The sequence below is a fragment of the Pavona decussata genome, unplaced genomic scaffold, assembly GCF_977016875.1.
Source record: "Pavona decussata unplaced genomic scaffold, jaPavDecu1.1 SCAFFOLD_433, whole genome shotgun sequence".
Taxonomy (NCBI): Eukaryota; Metazoa; Cnidaria; class Anthozoa; order Scleractinia; family Agariciidae; genus Pavona; species Pavona decussata.
The window spans coordinates 378,500-398,322 of record NW_028145790.1 but is presented as its reverse complement, the minus strand read 5'-3'; the positions used below and the strand labels follow the sequence as shown (position 1 = coordinate 398,322).

At 39.8% G+C, this 19,823-nt stretch overlaps 1 protein-coding gene across 1 annotated transcript; it reads left to right on the top strand.

Moving 5' to 3' along the window:
• The first annotated feature begins 1,252 nt into the window (after positions 1 to 1,252).
• LOC146450681 (uncharacterized) lies at positions 1,253 to 19,211 on the top strand. The gene is made up of 9 exons (XM_085100104.1): positions 1,253 to 1,810; positions 5,879 to 5,990; positions 9,676 to 10,100; positions 12,009 to 12,299; positions 13,395 to 13,526; positions 15,055 to 15,180; positions 16,336 to 16,608; positions 17,236 to 17,540; positions 18,707 to 19,211. Exons 1-9 carry the CDS (start codon positions 1,403 to 1,405, stop codon positions 19,059 to 19,061), a joined length of 2,427 nt encoding a protein of 808 aa, XP_084956230.1. The 5' UTR covers positions 1,253 to 1,402; the 3' UTR covers positions 19,062 to 19,211.
• Positions 19,212 to 19,823: the final 612 nt, after the last annotated feature.

Sequence of the window (19,823 nt, the reverse complement as noted above, 5' to 3'; positions counted from 1 at the left end):
CCATAAAACAGGTAGTGTGGTTGAGGGGTGGGTTTAAATAAGTGAAGGGAGTACTTATTCGACAAAATGAGATTTTTGTAACACTTCTTAAGCTAAAATTCAGCAACACAGAAATCAATTCCAGGAAATTTCCGCCCATTGTCTAAGTCTGTAGCCAAACTAATTGAAAATGTTGTTTGTAGCTTGAATACTAACTGGAAGTTTTTTTGGAAAGCTTTTACTCGAACAAAATTTTGAAATTTTTTTTCATAAAACTTCCCTTTTAAAGGACTCGTCTTTTTAGCTAATTTTATCTTTACTTCCTTTTCGCTTCTCCTTGTTTGCTTGGTTTCTAGTGTACCCGGCATTTTGGAGTTCTCTCTTTCTGCTAAAAAACTTTGGAATTAAAATTTAAAGTTCAAAGTTTTATCCCAGTACAGTGGGCAAGCCATGTTTTCCCGTGAATCTGTCAGAAAAAAAAAAAGAAGAAAAAACAAAAACAAAAAAACAACCAAAAAATAAACTCCTTGGTTTCTTGGGCCAATAGCGATGGATTGAATTTCACTGATTTTTGCACTGCAGCTGATAACACTTAATTTTGTGCAAAATGAAAATTTGAGGAACCGACTGTGCACAACATTTGTTAAATGTCATTATAATTCCTGATCGGCTCCTAAAACCAAAATTAATTTGTTTTCTTATGTTACGAAAGTTCGAGCAATAACGCAAATAACATCTGGGACCCAAGCCCTTTGCGCCGCCTGATGATACGAAAACCTGTGCTCACGTGACCATAAGGCACACGCGCTGTTCACGTGGCAGTTCTTGCACCAAGACACGACACCAGCGTCAGGCAATATTTGGTAATTTGTGAATATAAATATAATAAATACTACTAAAAATGAAGACTGTTAGATAATAAAATTGTATTTTTTTTTTCCGCGTGATGTCTACGTTGTTAAAGAGATTGTGACATTTGAGTGAATAGCGAAGAGCCAGATACATGTAAATCTGAGCTTAGAAAATCCTGATACAGTACCGGGAAAATTATGTTGGCTCTTATAAGTGTTTGATCCGTAGGTCTTTACTTTATGGAGCATTTTCATTTGTTTTTTCTGTGCACATTTAATCTTCAAAATTCGTGAAAATTATATTGCTGAAATTAAAGATTTACTTCCGGTCAATACTGTCCAGTGCTCCACGGGGTACGTACCGTCAAATGTTTTACGGCCTTCTCATTTCCGGTCTCATTTCGTGCATTTTAATACCGTGACGAATTTTTTCCCGCACAGGAAACCTTGCTACAAAAGACGACAAATTTCACCGTTGTAAGAACTTATGTCAGCGTTTGCAACTGGCTATGCTTCCCTGCTTATAGGTATTTACCGTTCAAGGAGTTCAAGATCGTACGAACTCTCCAACAATGTGGTTTTCGCAGGAAGACGCGTCTGGAATATACGACTTTGAGCTCGAGCCTGGAGGGATACAAGAATGGGAGGACAACGACCAAACCGATGAACTGAGACGAATAATACAATATTTAGTACACGAAAATAATTCTTTAATCGTTAAACTTAGAGGACTGAGTGCTCTACGCGAGGTTTTGCAAAACCTTCACGGAAAACGGGAACAGGAGCGAACAAGTTTCTCCGAATCTTCTTCGACGCTGTGCGCGGAAAATTCACGAGAGCCGCGCGCGGACGCTGGTGCTAAGCCGCTATCATGGCAAACCCGCGAGGATGAAAGATTGCAAGGGGACACAGAACAGACCTGTTTTGTGAATAGTGACAGTCTGCAAGACGTTTATGTACACACGGATAACTCGGGGAAGGTGAGTTGTTTTTGATGCCTCTTGCTTGTGAAGTGTAACCCTATCCCCGGACTAAAGAAAATCACATGCTTGTAATTGTGATTAGCAAGTCCTCCAATAGGCTATATTTGATACCCCTTGAGAGTGACTCACGAATTCAAGCAGTTCTTTTGTTGACGTTGTTTGGCCGGCTACCTGTACGCTCCCTGAGAGTTCAACACCTCACGAATTCGGCAGCCACGTGGTGTTTACCATTGCTAGGCCACAAATCGCGTAAGTTTATTCTTTGTTTAACAAATTATACATTCAAATTATGCTTGGCTGGTTTCAAACATCTCCCCGCCTACTTGAGCGGATCTTTGCGATCTGCTGCTTGCTAACAGACAAACAGCCTCGTTCGCTTTCCAAGACATGCTCGCTCCCTCAGAAAAATCACTCACTCTTCGACAAACAGTGTGGAAATCTCTGTAATTTCGAGGTCAAGAAACAGGCTATGAACGGGATAATCACATTCGTGATGGGTGAGTCGTTTCGTTGGTTGTTTCCGTGTAGTGACTTTAGTCTGACATTCGAGGGAGGTGAAGCATTTTACGAATCTTTCGTGTGCATGCAATGGCCGTATTATGTTACAATTGAATTCTCGCCTCGGTTGTGTCCTTCGCCCTGTTGTCATTAATTCTCTAGTACATAATTACAGGCTCTATTTAGTTTATTTCGTGCTGACCTCTCTAACATTACCTGGATGCATTTAAAGTAAATTAAGCGTAATAAAGCATTACGACATGCTCCAGAGACCCGTTCCTCTTGCAAGCTTTTATGGACGGATCGTTAACCACGCGTAGCACATCGCTCGTGCTTGTAATGGAGTTCGCTTCCGCTGGTTTTGTTTCAATTTTGGCCACAAATGGAGCCTTTCTCGTTGATTTCTTCGCACATATTTCGCAGCTTAACCGCGTGATGGTCAGTTTGCTTTTGTTGTCATAAATCTGATCGCGTGCCAATTCGACTGGAACACCGCGCCACGGGATCCTCAGTTCACGAAGCTGTAAATATCTTTCTACGAAGCCAATTTTCTCGACCTGTGGGCTATTTGGGGCGTATTATTAACAAATCGCTGGCAGTTTTGTGCATGTCTTCGCTTGTTTTCCTTGAATTTGGCTCTGTTCTATCTTGCATGACGTGAGTGGAGTGTAATTCGATGCGAAATTCGCGCGGGCTTGTCTGCCTTCTCACAGATGTAGTTTTTAATTCGATTTTCGAAGTAGCGTCTATCGCCAGTTCTCTATCAAATTTCATGAGAGCGTACGCTTTAACGGAAGTCGTGCACTGTTTATGCTGTATTCTCTAGAGTTATTGCTTTCACAAGCTAACGCGCCAAAATAGATCTCGATCGGGATATTTGCTTCTGGAAGATAAAGGTGTTTTGGCTTAAGTGGCATTTGAGGTCTTGGAATGTTCTCTATTGTTCTTTTTGATTCTGTTATATTTGGCCTTTCTTTCTTTTAATTGTTAACTGTATGTGATATTGTGATGACTGTTGCGTTTTGTCACACTATATGATGGAATTACAGCAACTGCAACTTGTTTTCATGCTTCCATAACATTTATTTCTTCGACTGACTCAAAGGTCTGGTTAATTTTTGCCTTAATAGCAACATATAACCCAAGTCCAACTGACAAAGCACTATTGGACAGGTAGCTCGAGCTAAGACGATTTATAAATGGCATTTAGGTGGTCAAAGTGCAAATATGGCTTTAAGTGTCAGGGGGCTTGCCATCTCCTAAACAATTGCAGCATCAATAATTCAAATACAACTCCTTTGTATTTCATCCAAGTTTGAGAATTTGGAGGTAGATCTGTAGCAGATTTCTTCTTTTACGATTTACTGATATTCTCTGATATTCTCATCACCTGCCACTTGATACTGCATAGATATTGAAATGGGAAGTTGTATGTTGATCAGCTCTAGAAGTTGAAACAAAGTTAATATTATTTTGAGGTGTGTTCCATCTTCATAATTTCAATGTTATTGTTTTATTACAAATTTTGAAATTTAATATCATGGCACTTAGATATCAAAATAATATTATTGTTTTCTTTAATTGCTACTTTAAGCACTCATTTGTCAGAGATTTTGTTTACAAAATCTAGTAGATTATTAAGAGAAATGAAAGCAAATATTTATTACATTATGTTTTTGTTAATAATCCATTCTTCTCTTTGATAATATTCTTCAAACTTTATATGTAACAACTCTGTAAGAGGGAAGCCTTCTATAAGCCCTATGGTTTCTCCTAAAGCTTCCTTACCACTTTCTCTGTAATACAGGTATATATTTTTTGTACTCTTTTTATTTGTTTGTAACATGTGTGCTGAAAATAAAACAAGCAAATAATTGGCTGAATGAATTAGGTTTACCACTGATCGTTTTCAGAAACATTAGAAAAAGGAAAATGGAAAAACTTGGGATTAAGGATGCTTGTCCGTCACATCATTACAGTGCAAATTTGAAAACTGTTTGAGTATAATTTAAAGGGACACCATTGATTCACGGAAAATAGTCAAGATGTTCAAATTGCAGACTCACAGTAAAACAGTCATTAATTTTCTCTAAATGAAGTTTATGTGAATCGCTGAAAGTACAAACTTGTAAAGAGTGAGGTGCTGGAAGCATGATCTGCTTTGTGCACATGGACTGACTGACTCTCCATGCAGTCTCACCATTTTCCTTGCATGTTCCAAACTTAATTTGTCAGAAGACCAAGTGACTGTAGTTATGCGATGTACCAATGCAATATTTGTAAATATTGTGCAGTTCCAGGAATTATCCATACCCACCCCATGGAAGGTCAAGTTAGAAGCAAAGTACAATTGTATGAAGTTAAACTGGAATTTCATGAGGAGGCGGGGGGTGCAAAACAAACAACCTTCTGTGGGGGGAGTTAATGGATATTTTCTGGAACTGCACATTTGTAAAAGTGTAATTTGTTTACCTATTGAACACCAAAGAGCTCTCTAGGAACTCGCTCAAAGGTGACCGTGCGTTCTGGGTTGGATTTGAATTTGGAATTGTTTTTGTTTTGTTTTTGTTGTGGAGGGAGGAAAACTATAGGATCCATAGGAAAACTCCTGGAGCAGGAGCTTCCCTGCTAGCAGTCGGAAAGCAGCAGTGAGAATCAACAACAAACTCAACCCACAAGTGACGTCAACTCTGGAAATTGACCTGGAAGGCTGCCTTGCTCTCACCACTGAGCCATTGCTGCTCCCCTGCAAAAACTATGCACTGCTTTTTAGTCTATTTTATTTTCCTTCTGGATTATTAGCTCCCGGTCATTCAATAACCATATACCTGCCAACTCTTACGCATTACATGTATGCGCGAGTCTCACGCCTGCGGACTAAAGACATCAATCTCACGCATCAAGGACAATTTCTCACGCCTGAGTCACAAATCCAGATGAGTTGTTCTAAAAAAAACTTCATCTCATTTCAGATTTGTTATGTATCATTTCTTTGCTCTTTATAACAATCGCAAAAGCTTTCAATTGTCTACAATCCGTTCGAATCGTAAGTGTTCAAAAGTCGTCAGAATATTTTCGGACATTTTTGGCAATGTTCAAAAGTCTTGGGAAAATCGTCGGAAATCTTCTGAAGTGGCTCAGACGTTTTCGTAAATCCCGGTCATGATGAGCCAAAAATCTCACACGTTTGACTCAGAAAAAGTTGGCAGTAACCATCAACAGAAACTGTCAACAGTGAAATGGTCTTAACAGGTTTTTATTTGGCTCTGGGACTTAGGGGTATTTAAACCAATAATGTAGTGACATTGAGGTTTGGGAATAAATATTTACTTTTTGTTTGTTTTATTTACAACAGAGACAGGTAAAAGTTTTAAATTACATATTAGAGTTGGCCTGACTTGCCCAGAATTTTGTTAGGGTTTCTTTTTTTTACACACCTTCATACTGCTGTATCATTCATTCAACATCCAGCTTAGAAAACATTGTTTACTTTGCTATCTATTCATTTTTTTCTTTCATGTCTATTCAGAAACTTATGTAACCTTCTTTTGTTCTTTCTTTTCAAAGAACACAGATTTGATCACAAGCTTACGGCAGGCTAACCGAGAGCTTCAGAGGCAAATTAAGTCGCTTAAAGAAGTTGCTTGTAACTCAGAACCAAACGAAAATTGTTGTGAAAGTAAGTATACATCTTGTAACTTGAGCAAACTAAATCGTACAGCTGTATGATAATTCATGAAGCAAAAAAGATAATAATTAAATAAATAAAAATAAATAAATAAATAAATAAATAAATAAATAAATAAATAAATAAATAAATAAATAAATAGATAACTGAATGAAAACAGAGATCTTAGTAGCTTATATGAATATAAAGAACAAGTTTTAATATGAGTAGTGAAAATTTTCTGACTAATTATTTGTATCAGCAAGATTGTCCACATACCAGGAAATACTGGGGTTTATTTGTATTAGTTGTGCAGCTTTTTAGCAGCTGACTCAGTACTGCATGGCTGATATTGATGATATTAGGATAACGTTGTTGGTGGAATGATAATAATTTTTGACTTTGGTGATTATTGTTTTAGTTAATAATTTGCCAACTCCTTCAAAATGATACATCACCTGTGATGGGGTGGACATTTTCGTTGTGGTTCTAGTTTTGTCTTCACTTTCTGCTTTCAGTCCCTTTTCTTCTGGGTTTCTCCACCCCAGGATCCAAACCCTTACCCTTTTTTATCCCATTTTTGATAGGAAAGGTAACCCTTTCATATACCTTGCATAGGAAATGGTACAGGCCCTTTCAAATACCTAAAGGACAGTTTTCTTTACCTTTTTCTGTACTTCAGCTCATGAAATCCCTACCCTTTTATATACCTCCATCCTGAAAACGGTACCCCTTTTGGGCAGAGCCATTATAGGGAGTACCTCCCGGACAGAACATGAAGATTAACGAAATTAAAATTGCTGATGGAATTAACATTGAGATATGGTCAGGAACTTTTTATAAAGGGGTGTTTACATGTGAAAACTTGCAACGGTGCGAGTTTGATGCCAGTATGACATTGTGATTTCATACCTTGTTTACATGAACTGAAGGGACACTTCATGTCAAGCGACATGATTGTGACACCATATTAAATAGGATATCGAAGACTGCACATGTGCTACCCAGACTCCTGGGAGAGTGATTTCATGCTGGAGTGAACGGCCGTACCGTATAAACATGACATCGGAATGAGTTTTTGTACCGGAATGAAAATCTCTCTCCGGTACAGTTACCGGGGTGAACTTGCACCGGTATGACTCGTTCCATTATGAGATTTTGTGCTGATATCATGTAAACTAATACAGAGCCACAAGAGGGAACTGGAGTGAACTCGTTCTGGAATGAGAGTCGCGCCGGTATCATGTAAACACCCCTTGCTATACTGTTAAGTCTTTAGTGTCGCATTTTCAGATGTGTAGTACATGCTAAAGGATAATAATATAATAATTTTATTATGACCATGTTCACAAAAGGTATTCAGTCGTCAAATCCTCCTTTACAATAGGGACATTCAATGCAATTCTGCAAATTTCATGTACTGATATATTTTTATTTATGGTAATGCATCATTAAATTCCAGCAGTTCCCATCTCACCCCCTCCAGTCCCAGGGGGGGGGGGGTGCCCCCAGTCATTTGATGACCTCATGACTTTCATCTAAAATCACTGTCCCTTTGTTTTAAATAATAAGTTCATCAGTAAATACATAAAAAGAATCTCTATTAGCTACATCTGAGGTAATGAGATGGAAGATCCACAGGAATTACAAATGCTAATGATCGGGGGTCAGTCGGGAGTGGTGGGGGGAGGGGGGGGGGGAGAAGGTAGGTACTGTTGGGTGTAGGGGTGCCGCTGGGGGTTTAAAACCCTGACCCTGTTTAGGACGAAAATAACCTTAAATACCCACCCTGTGTAGGAAAATGTCCTCAATTTCAAGACCCTATTCAGGACAGAGGACAACATCTAGCTCTTGTGTTACACAAGTGTTTATTGGCAATAGTAATGACATTTAAAGGCCCACTGTCACTTACCGGACGTGATGTTCCACGCATTGAAATGCGAATACCAATTACAACAGATAAAATAATACACTTCCTAGAAGTGATGGCGAAAAATTCCAAAATTTCGCATTAACAGCGGTGAACCTTAAGTGGAAACTCAATTGACGTGAAGCATTGTTCACTAAAATAAATGCAGACTAACGTCTCTGATTTGGGATTGCCAAATACTGGACGACAGTCTTGCAACCATACCCTGTCTAGGACGGGTCCGGGACAGACTCGCTTGAAATTATATACCCTGTTCAGGACAGAGGGGCCAAAAACCATACCCTATCCAGCGGCACATCCCCGTATAGCCCATATAGGGGAGTACCCCCCCCCCCCCCCCCCCCCCCCCTGGTGTTGGAATTGACAAATCCATTATTTCCGCAAAGCCACATTTTAGAATAAACAATGTATCCATATTAATATTGCCTCCTCCACAGTATCATCCCTTCTTTGTAAGGGAGTTTGGGAATGAGTGCGAATACAAGCTGGCGGAGTCATGGAAACGATCAGTGCGAAGCAGGGGCTTATAGGAAGGAGAAAAATAGGAATAGGGGAGTCACTTCACCATTTCTCCCCTTCCCTTCTTTCCCCGGGCACCCACAGTGCCACGTGCTACAGTTTCCAGCCAGTAACTTAAGGGATGAGGCAGGTATTAATACATCCCTTTCCCACTTCCCAACTATCTAGAGTTGAGAAAACACTGAAAATTATGCCTCCGAAAGTTTCCTTAAAGTAACCACCCCTCTTTGTAGCGGGTAAAAAATTGTGCCACCTGTTATTCAAGAAAATATTTTAAGCCTAAAACCTTTGACCCATACAAATTGCTTATTAGGATTAATAAATACCTCTTTTTCAATATAATTTAAATTAGTGACTTGATAACTTCAATGAATGCATGCAATATGCCATTATCTCGATAATGAAGAAATAATTATGTAATATAATTTTTTTTATTAAACAAGGATGCCTAACGTTTCATTTCGGTGGATATTTGTTCGGAAGGTCTCAAAAGTTTGGATTTGGTTGTTTAGAAAATCGAGTTTTCTTCAGGAAAGTGACAGCTCAAGCTTTCGTAGCACTGGAAACTAATCCCTTTGGTTTTCGGAGGGGCAAATATGTCGTTAAAATGCGAAGAAATAAAAAAAAGGCCTACTGGTATTTTCGTGAAGCCAACAACATACGGCTCCGGCGTAAATTCAGAGAATAAGATTAATTCCCTAAAACTTTCAGGGACAGCTAAAGGATCGTCCAGATCAAACTGAATAGCCTACACAAATATGCCCTCAAAAGCCCTCAGTGCACCCAACGACAGGTTTCTCTCAAATCCTTTGAAACGCAATTTTAGGTCTGTGGAGTGCCTCTAAAGCTTTGTAGGTTCATTTCAGGCCGCGCTATAATATTTTTATCTGTTCGGTCATTCTGGGGGAACTTGAGTCTTTTCGAAATTATTAGGGCATTTTTGTTCATTTCTCGAAAACCTTAGGTCTTATTTCCTTTCCGAAAATCTTAGCTTACCTTTCTTCAGTACCTGAAACCAAACTTTTATCAATTCGAAAATACTAGGCCTTACATTTCCCGTATCATGAAAGCTCGAGGTGAAAATTCCCTTCAGAAAATTGTAGGAGATTAAGGGTCTTCCGAACAGATAATATACCTAAACGATCCGTTGGGTGCCCCTGTTCATTACTCAGCCAATTCTGGCAAATGGAAAACACGCCAAGTAAAGTTCATTCATTTCAAATGAAATTGTGTTTTGTCCCTTTTCAGAGTGTTCGCGTTATCTGAGCTCCCAACTGGTACGTTACATTTGCAAGACAAACAAACTAGAGAGAGCGCTGAAAATCAAAGATGTGCTATGTTCCGCTCTTGCTAATAAACTAGATGTTATGAAAGAGGAAAAGATCCCGAGGCATATGGCTACAGATATGAGTAACAGCAGAGCCAGTGCAAAGGACTGCAAAGTTGGAACTGAAGACTACAATGGCTACAGTACTGGTGCAAATGAATCAGCTTGTACTCGCGAGCAAGTAAGGAACATGCAAAATGAGGGAAGTGGTGACAAAACAGTGTTGAATGGTAGCGTTATTCGCTCCAGCGAAGAGCAAGTTCCCAAGGGAAAGTTTGATAGCGTAGAGAAAGAGTTGAACAAGGCCAAGGAGGAATTGAGCAAGGTTTTTACTGAGAAATCCCAGGTAATAGAATAAATTAATACAATGTCTTTTTTCAATCAGGAGTCCTTATGCAATCAAAAGATAAGAATACGTACACTCTTTTTTTAATATAATAATATTTAATTTATATATACAAGAATATTGTTTTTCCGGCCCAGGCTGGAAATTCTTATTTTTCTGCCGATGTTAGGCTGAAAATATTCTAGTGAATATTCTTAGATTATAGTTTATCAGTATGACATTTCCGTTATAGAATGTATTGGGGTATCCAAGTGTTTGGTGTCCAGATCTGTATCGAACTGTCATTGGCATCGGACATTTGGCTAGTGCAGGTTTTTGTCGTTTTATTGGCTAGTTTTGCTGTTTAGAGAAAGGAAGAATTTTATCCGCTTTGGTTAAAAACAGATAATTGTTAAATGTATTTACAAATTTTCAACACAAAATTACAGTATATTCTTTTCAAAATCTTAGCCTCGTGTTTTCCTAAAATATTCTTAAAATTTCGCAAATTTCGCATAAAAAAGAGTGTATCTTAAGTTACAATAACATTATAGACTATAGACTTTAAAGTTTCTAAATAGCTAGGTCTGAAGCTTATATATAAGACGTAACTTAGTTAATTTTAGTCAATTTACAAATGAGTTTTTGAAACGCTCTGTGGAGACTTTTGGGCAACTGCCGACATGGCATTTTTTGTTTCTTTATAAACCTAGCACATGGCACAAAAGCTAAGTTATTTTCTGTTCAGGTAATCTAACCTTACGTTGGACAGGACCTGATGTCGGACATGGAACATTTTGGGTCAAAAATTTCAGTACTCCAAAATCAAAAGTATTAAAATTTTAAATCTTACAACTTTTGATTTTGGAGTAGTGACATTGAAGTTGAAGCATGAAGTTGATTTGCGAAGAAAGAAAAAGTTTTTTGTTTCAGATACACTTTCTGTTTTAGCTTAAAAGCTGACAAAATGTCCCTCAATCCTGATTTCTAAATAAATTTACTTAATGTACCTTTCTACCAAAGCAACAGGGGGTGAACTTGAATCGTCTTCTGCTTCTTAGCTCGCAAAGGGAAAACTCGAGAGAAAAAACAGTGAACTCGCTCTGCAGAACGAGAGCTGAACTCGAAAACTGTAGCGGATCGGAGCGCGCCGAGCGCGCCAATTTTCGCGCCTTGCACATCCGGGTTCTTTCAATAGATACTCGCCGGTTTCTGACCGTTTTGCGGTGGGCTGCGGTGTAAGTAATTTCACAGGGTACCTACTCGCTCTACTCCGTAGCACATGAACAGGTTAAGACGGTATATATTTTGCCACAGGTGAAAGAGATGTGATGTTATATGTTTTAAACCTGGGGACTAAAACTGATACATGTATTTTTTCAGCCATTGACACAGGAATACTTCGTCTCCTCCTGTGAAAACTCGTATTTTCTATTCAAAAGAAACTCCGAGTTTTCCCTGGAGGAGTCGAACCTATCACCTTCTGATTACTACACTCTTAGTCTTATATGTTGGGATGGACCTCGCAATGTTGGTTCGCAAGATTGGCTAGCAGAATTGTAAGAAACAACATTGAAAAGGGTTAGGGGAGCACGGGAAGGACAGTATTAACAGTGTATAAGCTTGGCTTAACTTACTTTTGTAGGACTGTAGTTTGGATGCTTTTTCACTGAGCTACTGGAGACTCGTAGGAGCTAGGGCCATCAAACTAAGTTCATGTGACGAAACATCCTACTCACATTGTATTGCTAGGATTTGAATGATGATGAGTGGTATATGTGAAAGATATGTGATGTTACGTTATGGGTAAATAAATGATTGATATATTTTGCCGGTCCGACATGTTTAGTGTAATGTAATGTAGTTGCGCCTAAAAAATGTTTGGTGTTGTAACGATTCTAAGTTAGTTTGATATACATTTTTTTGCAGTTGGAAAAGAGCGTGAGAGAATTACAAGATAATCACACCAAAGAGGAAAACGCACTACGCGCTCAAATCAACAAACTACAACAAGAGAAACGACAGCTACAGGATGCCTTAACCCAATACCAGGCGAATGAACACGCACAAAAACAAGAGTTTGACCAAGTACTGTATCGCTGCCAGGAGATGCAAGAGATGCTGGAACGAGAGACGCAAGAAAAGTTCGCTTCCATTGCTGAACAAAAATCCCTGAGACAACAGGTGGAAAACCTGTCCAAGAATATGAAATCGTTAAAAGTACGTTCTGAATTCAGTTTTGTTTCATTCGTGTCAGTCAGTTGGCTATCTTCGATCAAGGATACAAAAATGAACTAGGCATACAATTAGGAAAGACGCACGCAGTGCTGATTTGTTTTTTTCAAATAGGTGATGTTGATGAAATGAGGATGGCGTTGACGACGATGATGATGGTTATATAGCGCGCGCATCACTTCTGTCTGCGGACATCAGCTTGTGAAGGCGCCATTTGTAGCTGCCATCATTTCAATATTTGAATACGAGCACGACTTCTAAATTGCAATTCAGTCATGTCCCCAGAACTCCCACTCCTTCTTGTTGCTTACTAGCACATAAGGAGGTTCGCGTGACAAGTGATTATCGAAAATACGCGAACAGGTTAAATCGAAAAATTCCCTAAATTGAAAGCTTTCAGGTTTATGATTGGTGCACGTTTCCTCGTAACAACGGCAAAGAAAACTATAGCTCACAAATGTAGTCTGCCACGGAACGCCTCCAAAGGTAGTCTAAATAAACATCTAAAGGCTTTTGAGAGATTAAAAGATTTCTTAAATCTTAGGATTAGCAGAGGTCATCCGAGGATTGTTTATATGGGGTTAAATAACCAAGAACGGCTTATAAATAGGACTTTCACCAATATTTTCTTACAACAATTAACAATTATTGGATGAGGTTGAGCAAAATATTTTGATTTGTCAGTGGCGAGCAGATCAGTTATTTGCCGAAGTCGAAGGCTGAGGCAAATAATAGATCTGCGAGACACTGACAAATCAGGATATTTTGCGACAACCGAATCCAATAATTGGGAGTGTTTTACTATTCGATCACCGAGTTTGTTTTTCGTGATTATTTTTTGGAAATCACTCTCTGACAGCTCAGGGAAGCGATCTGCCATTTTTCATGCAAGAAACGTGATTTCAAGTACGCACGAGCAGAATATTATTTGCAGCAAGACACAGTTGGACAGTATTGCGCATGAGCAGACCATTTTTGTAAGCAGTTATTTGCAGGTCACGTGGCTTACTCTCGTCCAATGAAAAGGAGGGAAAAATACATCGAATGATAATAACATTTACTGACTCGCTTGCTTTTTAGGTGAAAAGTGAAGAATATGTGCGCTACCACTGTGATCAAGAAGACCAAATTGACGACTTCAAGAGACTGAAGAAGATGATTCACGACAACGGTTTGCCAAGCATTGAACAGATGATTGCACTTCAGAGACAGGTAGGAGATTCCATTTTTATTCAAAGTTTAAAAAACGCGAGCTAATTTAGGACTTTACTGTAGCTACCCCCCAATGTCGCGATTTTATAACGTGAATGTTTTTTATTCACTTCGTGCAAGATAGTAGACTCGTGCCCTCTACAACACACAACCAATTTAACGTTACTGAAAAGTAGAAGTTGTAGAATGGAAAATAATATTATACAGCCTTTCACATTTTGCCCTTGTTTAAGAAAAAGCGGATAGAAAAACGCAGCCCTCTTTTTGAGAAACCGATCAAAAAAGGCACTTGTTTAATTTTGTGACAGACCGTTAACGCGGAAGTCGTTTTTGATTTTCTGTGTAGAGAGAGAAAATGTACATTGATTTGAAGCAAGGTTTATTGTCACACGACCCATCTCCGCCTCAAAGTGCAGGAATTGTACCCCCAACCCTCAGGCCATCTGCCTTCCCTGACTACTTAGCCATTGTACATGAAAGGCCGGTTGCAAGAAGGGGATTCATGCTAATCCAACGGTTAAGCGCTAAAGGAAGTTTCCATTTCTCTTGCTTAAAAACAAAGTTTGTTGTCACAGGACCCATCTCCGCTTCAAAGTGCGGAAACCCATCCCTCAGACTATCTACCTTTACTTACCACTTTGCTATTGTACACGAAAGCCAGGTTGTAAGAAAGGGGAATGACGCTAATCCAACGTTTAAGCGTTAAAGGAAGTTTCCACTTCTCTTGCTTCACCCTTGAAGCAAAGTTTATTGTCAAACGACCCATCTCCGCTTCAAAGTGTAGAAGTTGTATACCTCCAACCCTCAGACCATGTGCCTTCTGTAACTACTTAGCAATTGTACATCAGGCCCGGTTGTAAGAAAGGGATTAATGCTAATCCAACATTTAAGCGCTAAAGGAAGTTTTTTTAAAACCGCAATAGGACCAACATCCAGTTTCTCCTTACAGTATCACTACTTGATCATGGTCACCAGAGACAAAATATCTTGATGTTCAAACAAATTATTTTCAACTACTACTATAAAAATGTATGGAGAGCAATGAGGATAATGTCCCAGGTTGGGGGCGTCTCCGATATAAAAGTGACTGGAGTAATCGTCGTACATTTTAGGGGTTAAAATTAGTGGTTTGTTACCCCTTGGGTGCTAACATCTAAAACGAGACGTCCGTTAGAGGTATAGCGTTACCTTCTAGGCCATTGAGCCGAAAAATATGAGAGGAAGGGAAATGTTAGTCAACTGTCACTTAGTGTATTGTTTTAGAGTTGGTACATCTTATGGGTAAACAATTGCTCGCACCATGCCCACAAAACAGAAATCTTTTATATCCCCCCCCCCCCCCCTCCTTCCCGGGGATAATGTACTAATTGAAACTAGGGCTGGGAGGGTTAAAAGTGCTTGCATTAGTTATTATTCGTCTGTTTCGAAGAATTCAAAACTCACGATAACACAAATTTAGAGGAATCCCTTTCACCCACGAAGGAGGATAACCCGTTTCAGTAATGATGTTATTTTGTTGTATTTTTAGAATGAAACATACCGTGAAGAGTTTCTGAATGAACGAAAAGAGAAGGAGCGTGTGTTGTCGCTCAAAGACAAACTGAAGCGAGACTTGGAGAATGCGCAGTCTAGGATCTCTTCTCTACAGGAACAGGTATCTATCTTAGGTCTTCACAGTAAGGGTTTTTCAACTATCAATGCCCATACAGTAAATTGAGTAGCGTACAGGCAAGGTGCTCCTTATGGCGACGAAGCTCCAGATTAAAAAAAAAATCATTCTTTTATGTGACTGGCTGTGACGCAAAAGTGTCATTTGAATTTGGAGTTGCACAACGTAAAATGGATACGCCTGTTGCCTGTTCGTACAGACCATCATCATCATCATCATCATCATCATCATCATCATCATCATCATCATCATCATCATCATCGTCTTCATCATCATCATCATCATCATCATCATCATCATCAACGTAAGGGCTTGGGACAAGTGAGAAAGGTAGTGGCGGGAAAGAGAAGCAATAGACTCTTATCATTCGACGGCCATGTTGATTCTCGGGGGAATAAAAAGCTTTGTTTTCGCACGGTAATCCTCGGCCAGATACGAGTCTTACCATCCAAAATTAAAGCTTTTTATTCTCCTGAGACTCAACATGGCCGCCGAGTGGTCAGGTGTCCGGAGACTGCCAATTCTTTTGTACTCGGGAACTATTGCCAACCACGGGCTCTGCTTGTTGGAGCCATACGTTCGTTTTCTGTCGTAGAAATGGCCTTTAGGAGCAGTTCTTCTGTTCTCTCCTGGTATGAAATTCTTGCGCGAAATCACGAGGGACTAGTCGATTTCCTTAACGTCATCGTTGAAGACATAAGCCTAATGATAATGGCTTTTCTCCAAAATGGCGGCGGAAAATTCAAATAAGTTAAAATTAAAAACGTATACCAGTAATAGACAGAGCACCCCTGCAAAGTTTCAGCATATCAGGTGTCATATTAGCTGAGAAAATGTAATTTGAAAAATGGAAAATTTGCAGACATTTGTATCACTGGGGGTATGACGTATACCCTCAGCCATACAAACGTCTGTAAATTTGTCAAGTTTCATCTTACATTTCCTAAGCTGATATAACACCTATTATGCTGAAACTTTGCAAGGTTACTAAAGCAAAGGTGCTCTTTCCAGTGCTGGTATCAGTTTTTCATTCAGTTCAATTTTAACTCATTCAAATCTGTTCCCGCCATTTTGGAGAAGGGTCTATTTCCGATTACCTTTTTGTTCTGTAACGCCAAACGTACATTAATTCCTTCCCAGGTGTACAAGTACCGGGAGCATATCTACTTCCTTCAGCAGAAGTTTAAACATGATGGAGGCACCCCGAGCTCGCCAGTGATCGATATACAGGGACCTCCCCATGGTAACAATCTCAGCAGGCTATACGGCAACACCGCCCCTCAGTACATTAATGAGATGCTACTACAGGGGAACGTCCAGCCGAAATTCCCCGGGGGAACAATACCCGAGGGGAAGAAAGCTGGTCCAGGAAAGCATGGAGACGGAACTGGCAAACAGTGGCAGTACCAGCAGGTTTGTTAATTGTGGGAGATTTAGACTTATATTGTGGGACCTCCTACAGTAAGGGGAAGGGGGAGAAGGGGGGGGGGGGGTACAGAGGCCCCTAGATCTGCTGCTGGAAAAGAAATATCGAGTACAGCTATTTACCTATTAGCAGAGCAAAAATCTAATTTTCGACTTGAAAAACAGCTAACTCATCATACACATTAGTATGCGTCGATGGAACAGCTTACAAAGGTCAGTTGTTGAAGCCGAAAACTCAAACCATCAATCGTAGAAGCGGGGTATATCATCTGTTAATCTTTGTAATTATGAATTTCCTGTTGAAGTTTCTCGAAAGTCCTGATAACTTTCCGGGTCGTATTATTCTCTTAATCCATTTTTATCATTTGGTACTTACTATCAGTTCAAACTTGTTAGAAATGATACATGATACATCAAGGTATCAAAATTATAAAATTTAACTTCCAAAACGAATAATTACCGTATCTCCGTTCCGGGACATTATGTACGTAAAATGGAGTTTTCAGGTTCGATAAATTACGGAAACTTTCGAGAAACGTGTCCCAGGAATGCTATATTGTCTTCGAAACACACACACTTCGATTGAGTTTCTTCTCTCCGCCGTTTTTCTTTTAGGGTAATTATGGTCGATTCGGTCGTCAAATGTCAGCCGAGGACTGGAAGCGAAGCCAAAATCAAGGTCAATCTTGGGACAGCTTTTATGGTTCGAGCCAGTCCCCTGGTAGGCTCTCCTCGGCCAGTAGCCTCTCTTCCGTGCGTTCTGGTTCAAGTTCGTCTGAAGAGGTTCCTGTTGAAGGTCAGATGGACGGTCGTGCAGCGTTTGGAATGAGTGGCTTGGGAGGCAGGCGTCAAGGGCCTCGACCCGCGGGATTACCTGATAAAGCCTTGGATGAGTCACGTGGGTTGCAACAGAATTACGGGTAAAGAAATGTACTTTTTTCCCTTTTATATTTAAAGGGAAAGTATCACGCAAATTTGTTGTCATTTCAAAACCCCAAAATGTTTGTCTGTCAGCAGAAACAAAGAAATAATTGTGAAGTTTGTTATAAATTATCACCCAGTGCAATAAAACTGTCGAATAGTACCTCTGGCCAGAGACAGAGTAGGCCGGTATGGATTGAAACTTGAAAAATGTTAGGCTAATGTTTTTCAAGTTCTCGCAATTTTGTTTCCAAAATGCGCTAGAACAGATCACGAGTTGTTCCTTTCAAGAATTGAGTTGATTTCTTTCCTCTCGTCATTCTAGAATTATTTAGCAGCTGATTGAAGGTCTTATTTCATCATTTTTAACCAAAGATACCTGAAACCCCATGATACTTTCCCTTTGAGATACTCCCTGCCTTGTGGACGAGTTTCAGATTTTGAAACTTTTGGCACTTGCTTAATTCCAGAAATGGCCTATCCATTGAATCTCTTTCCTAAGGCAACAATCTTATATCCCTGTACTACACGTAATGCATCAGTCATTTCAAGAAGTGCCCATCCCCTTTGGGCTAACCTAGCCTGCGAACGCAGACGTATTTCTGGCTGTCGCTTCTCTCGGCGGAGAGAAGGGACAGCCGAAAATACGTCTGCGTTCGCAGGCTAGGGCTAAACCCCTGTCATAGGGATTATTTGAAAACAAATCGGCAGATGCCCGGCGGTCGAAACAAACGAGCTGTTCAAATGCTCCGCGTCTCAGCTAAGTCTCAGCTGTCTAATTTCTCGTTATTGCGTTTCTGTAGAAGTTGAGCGAGTTGAAATAATCGCGAAGTAGCACAAATGAAATAAAGTTATATTTCCAGGTGACGTTTTCGTTGCCGTTGCCGTCGTCGCTGCTTAAGTTCCCTAATACCTTGGGGAGGGGGTTGGGTTGATTGGGACTGCTGAAATTGCCTGGTGCAGAAATGTATCACTGGGTTAGAAGTGAACCTCGTTCTGTTTTGTGTTGTAAGCTCTGAATCAATCAAACGCGGCATTCTTTTTCTCTATCATCGCTTCATTTTGGTTAAAATCCAATGTGCAGAGAAGATGACTGTAATGATAAAGATAAGTCGTTTGGTCGTACTTGTACCGGAAAATGAAAAGAAGTACTTTTTCTCCCCAGACCTCCGTCTTCACCCTTTGAGGCGTGGTCACCGAAGCATCAAGGTTTCGCCATGAGAGGTCAGCGGCGCTACTCGTCTCCCACGGGTAATGGAGTCCGCTCGCCGACCACTGACTTCTGGTCATCTCAGCAGCAAATGGGAGGCTTCCAGCGGTCGTGGCAACCCTCCGCAGAGCAGGCGCAGTACCCTGACTCTACCCAGGTCTCTATGTCCTCTGGACTGAGGCCAACTGCAGATCCCTGGCCCCCAGCGGTTACCTCGGTAACAAGCAGCAGTCATACGCAGTCGACGTTGGCTACAAGTGGACAGGGTGACACGATGACGTTTATGTCTGGTGGGATTGGCATGCGTTAAGGTGGTGAGATGTGTGTTGCTATGGTAGCAGAACTATAGCGAATTAAAGTAGTGTGTGAACGTAGTCAGCAAGATAACACGTTTTTGCTGTTTTGCTTCAAAGTTCAGTCTTTTCGGTGCGTGACAACCGTGGAGATAGCTTTTGATAAAAACACTTTGTAGAAGCATAGTGGAGAGGAGGTAAGCTTGTAAATACTTAGGTTATCTAGACAAAAGATGTCAACGAATGAAAGAATGCTTTAAGTGATACAAATTATTAACAAATTAACCCAAATTCCAAGGTAAGGTTAATTGAATTGGATAGAAAGTGTTGTTAAGTTTTTCTTTAAAGTTTTTTTTTCAAGAGCTTTTGATAGCAGCTTGCCGAGATTTTGTTAATTATTTAATTTGCTTACGCGCACATTTACGAAGATAAACCTAGTCGCCCAATTGAATACTATGCCGTGAAATTAATTCAACCAATTTTGTGTTCTTGTTTCGAAAAGATATATAGTTCTTGCCATCGTGTTGTAAAGCTTATAAATTGTTAGGAAATGCTCACAACGAAGCCAACGAATTAGACGCCACTGTCTGTACAAAAAAAAATGAAAATGCTGTTTTATATTTAGGTACGTAAAAATGAATTTGTAAGAAATTGCTTATAATTTTAAAAAATAATATTTACATAAACTATTTGGTGAAAACAAATTTTCGCATACTTGTGTTATCATTCCGCGAAGAGATTTATTTTTCGTTCAAAAATAGCCGATATTCTTATTTATC

What these genes read in the sequence shown, in the direction of transcription:
- LOC146450681 (XM_085100104.1), top strand. Translation starts at nt 1,403, where the DNA reads ATGTGGTTTTCGCAGGAAGACGCGTCTGGAATATACGACTTTGAGCTC. An exon ending in AAACGAAAATTGTTGTGAAA is followed by an intron (nt 5,991 to 9,675) that starts GTAAGTATACAT and finishes GTCCCTTTTCAG; the next exon opens with AGTGTTCGCGTTATCTGAGC. An exon ending in TCTCTTCTCTACAGGAACAG is followed by an intron (nt 15,181 to 16,335) that starts GTATCTATCTTA and finishes ATTCCTTCCCAG; the next exon opens with GTGTACAAGTACCGGGAGCA.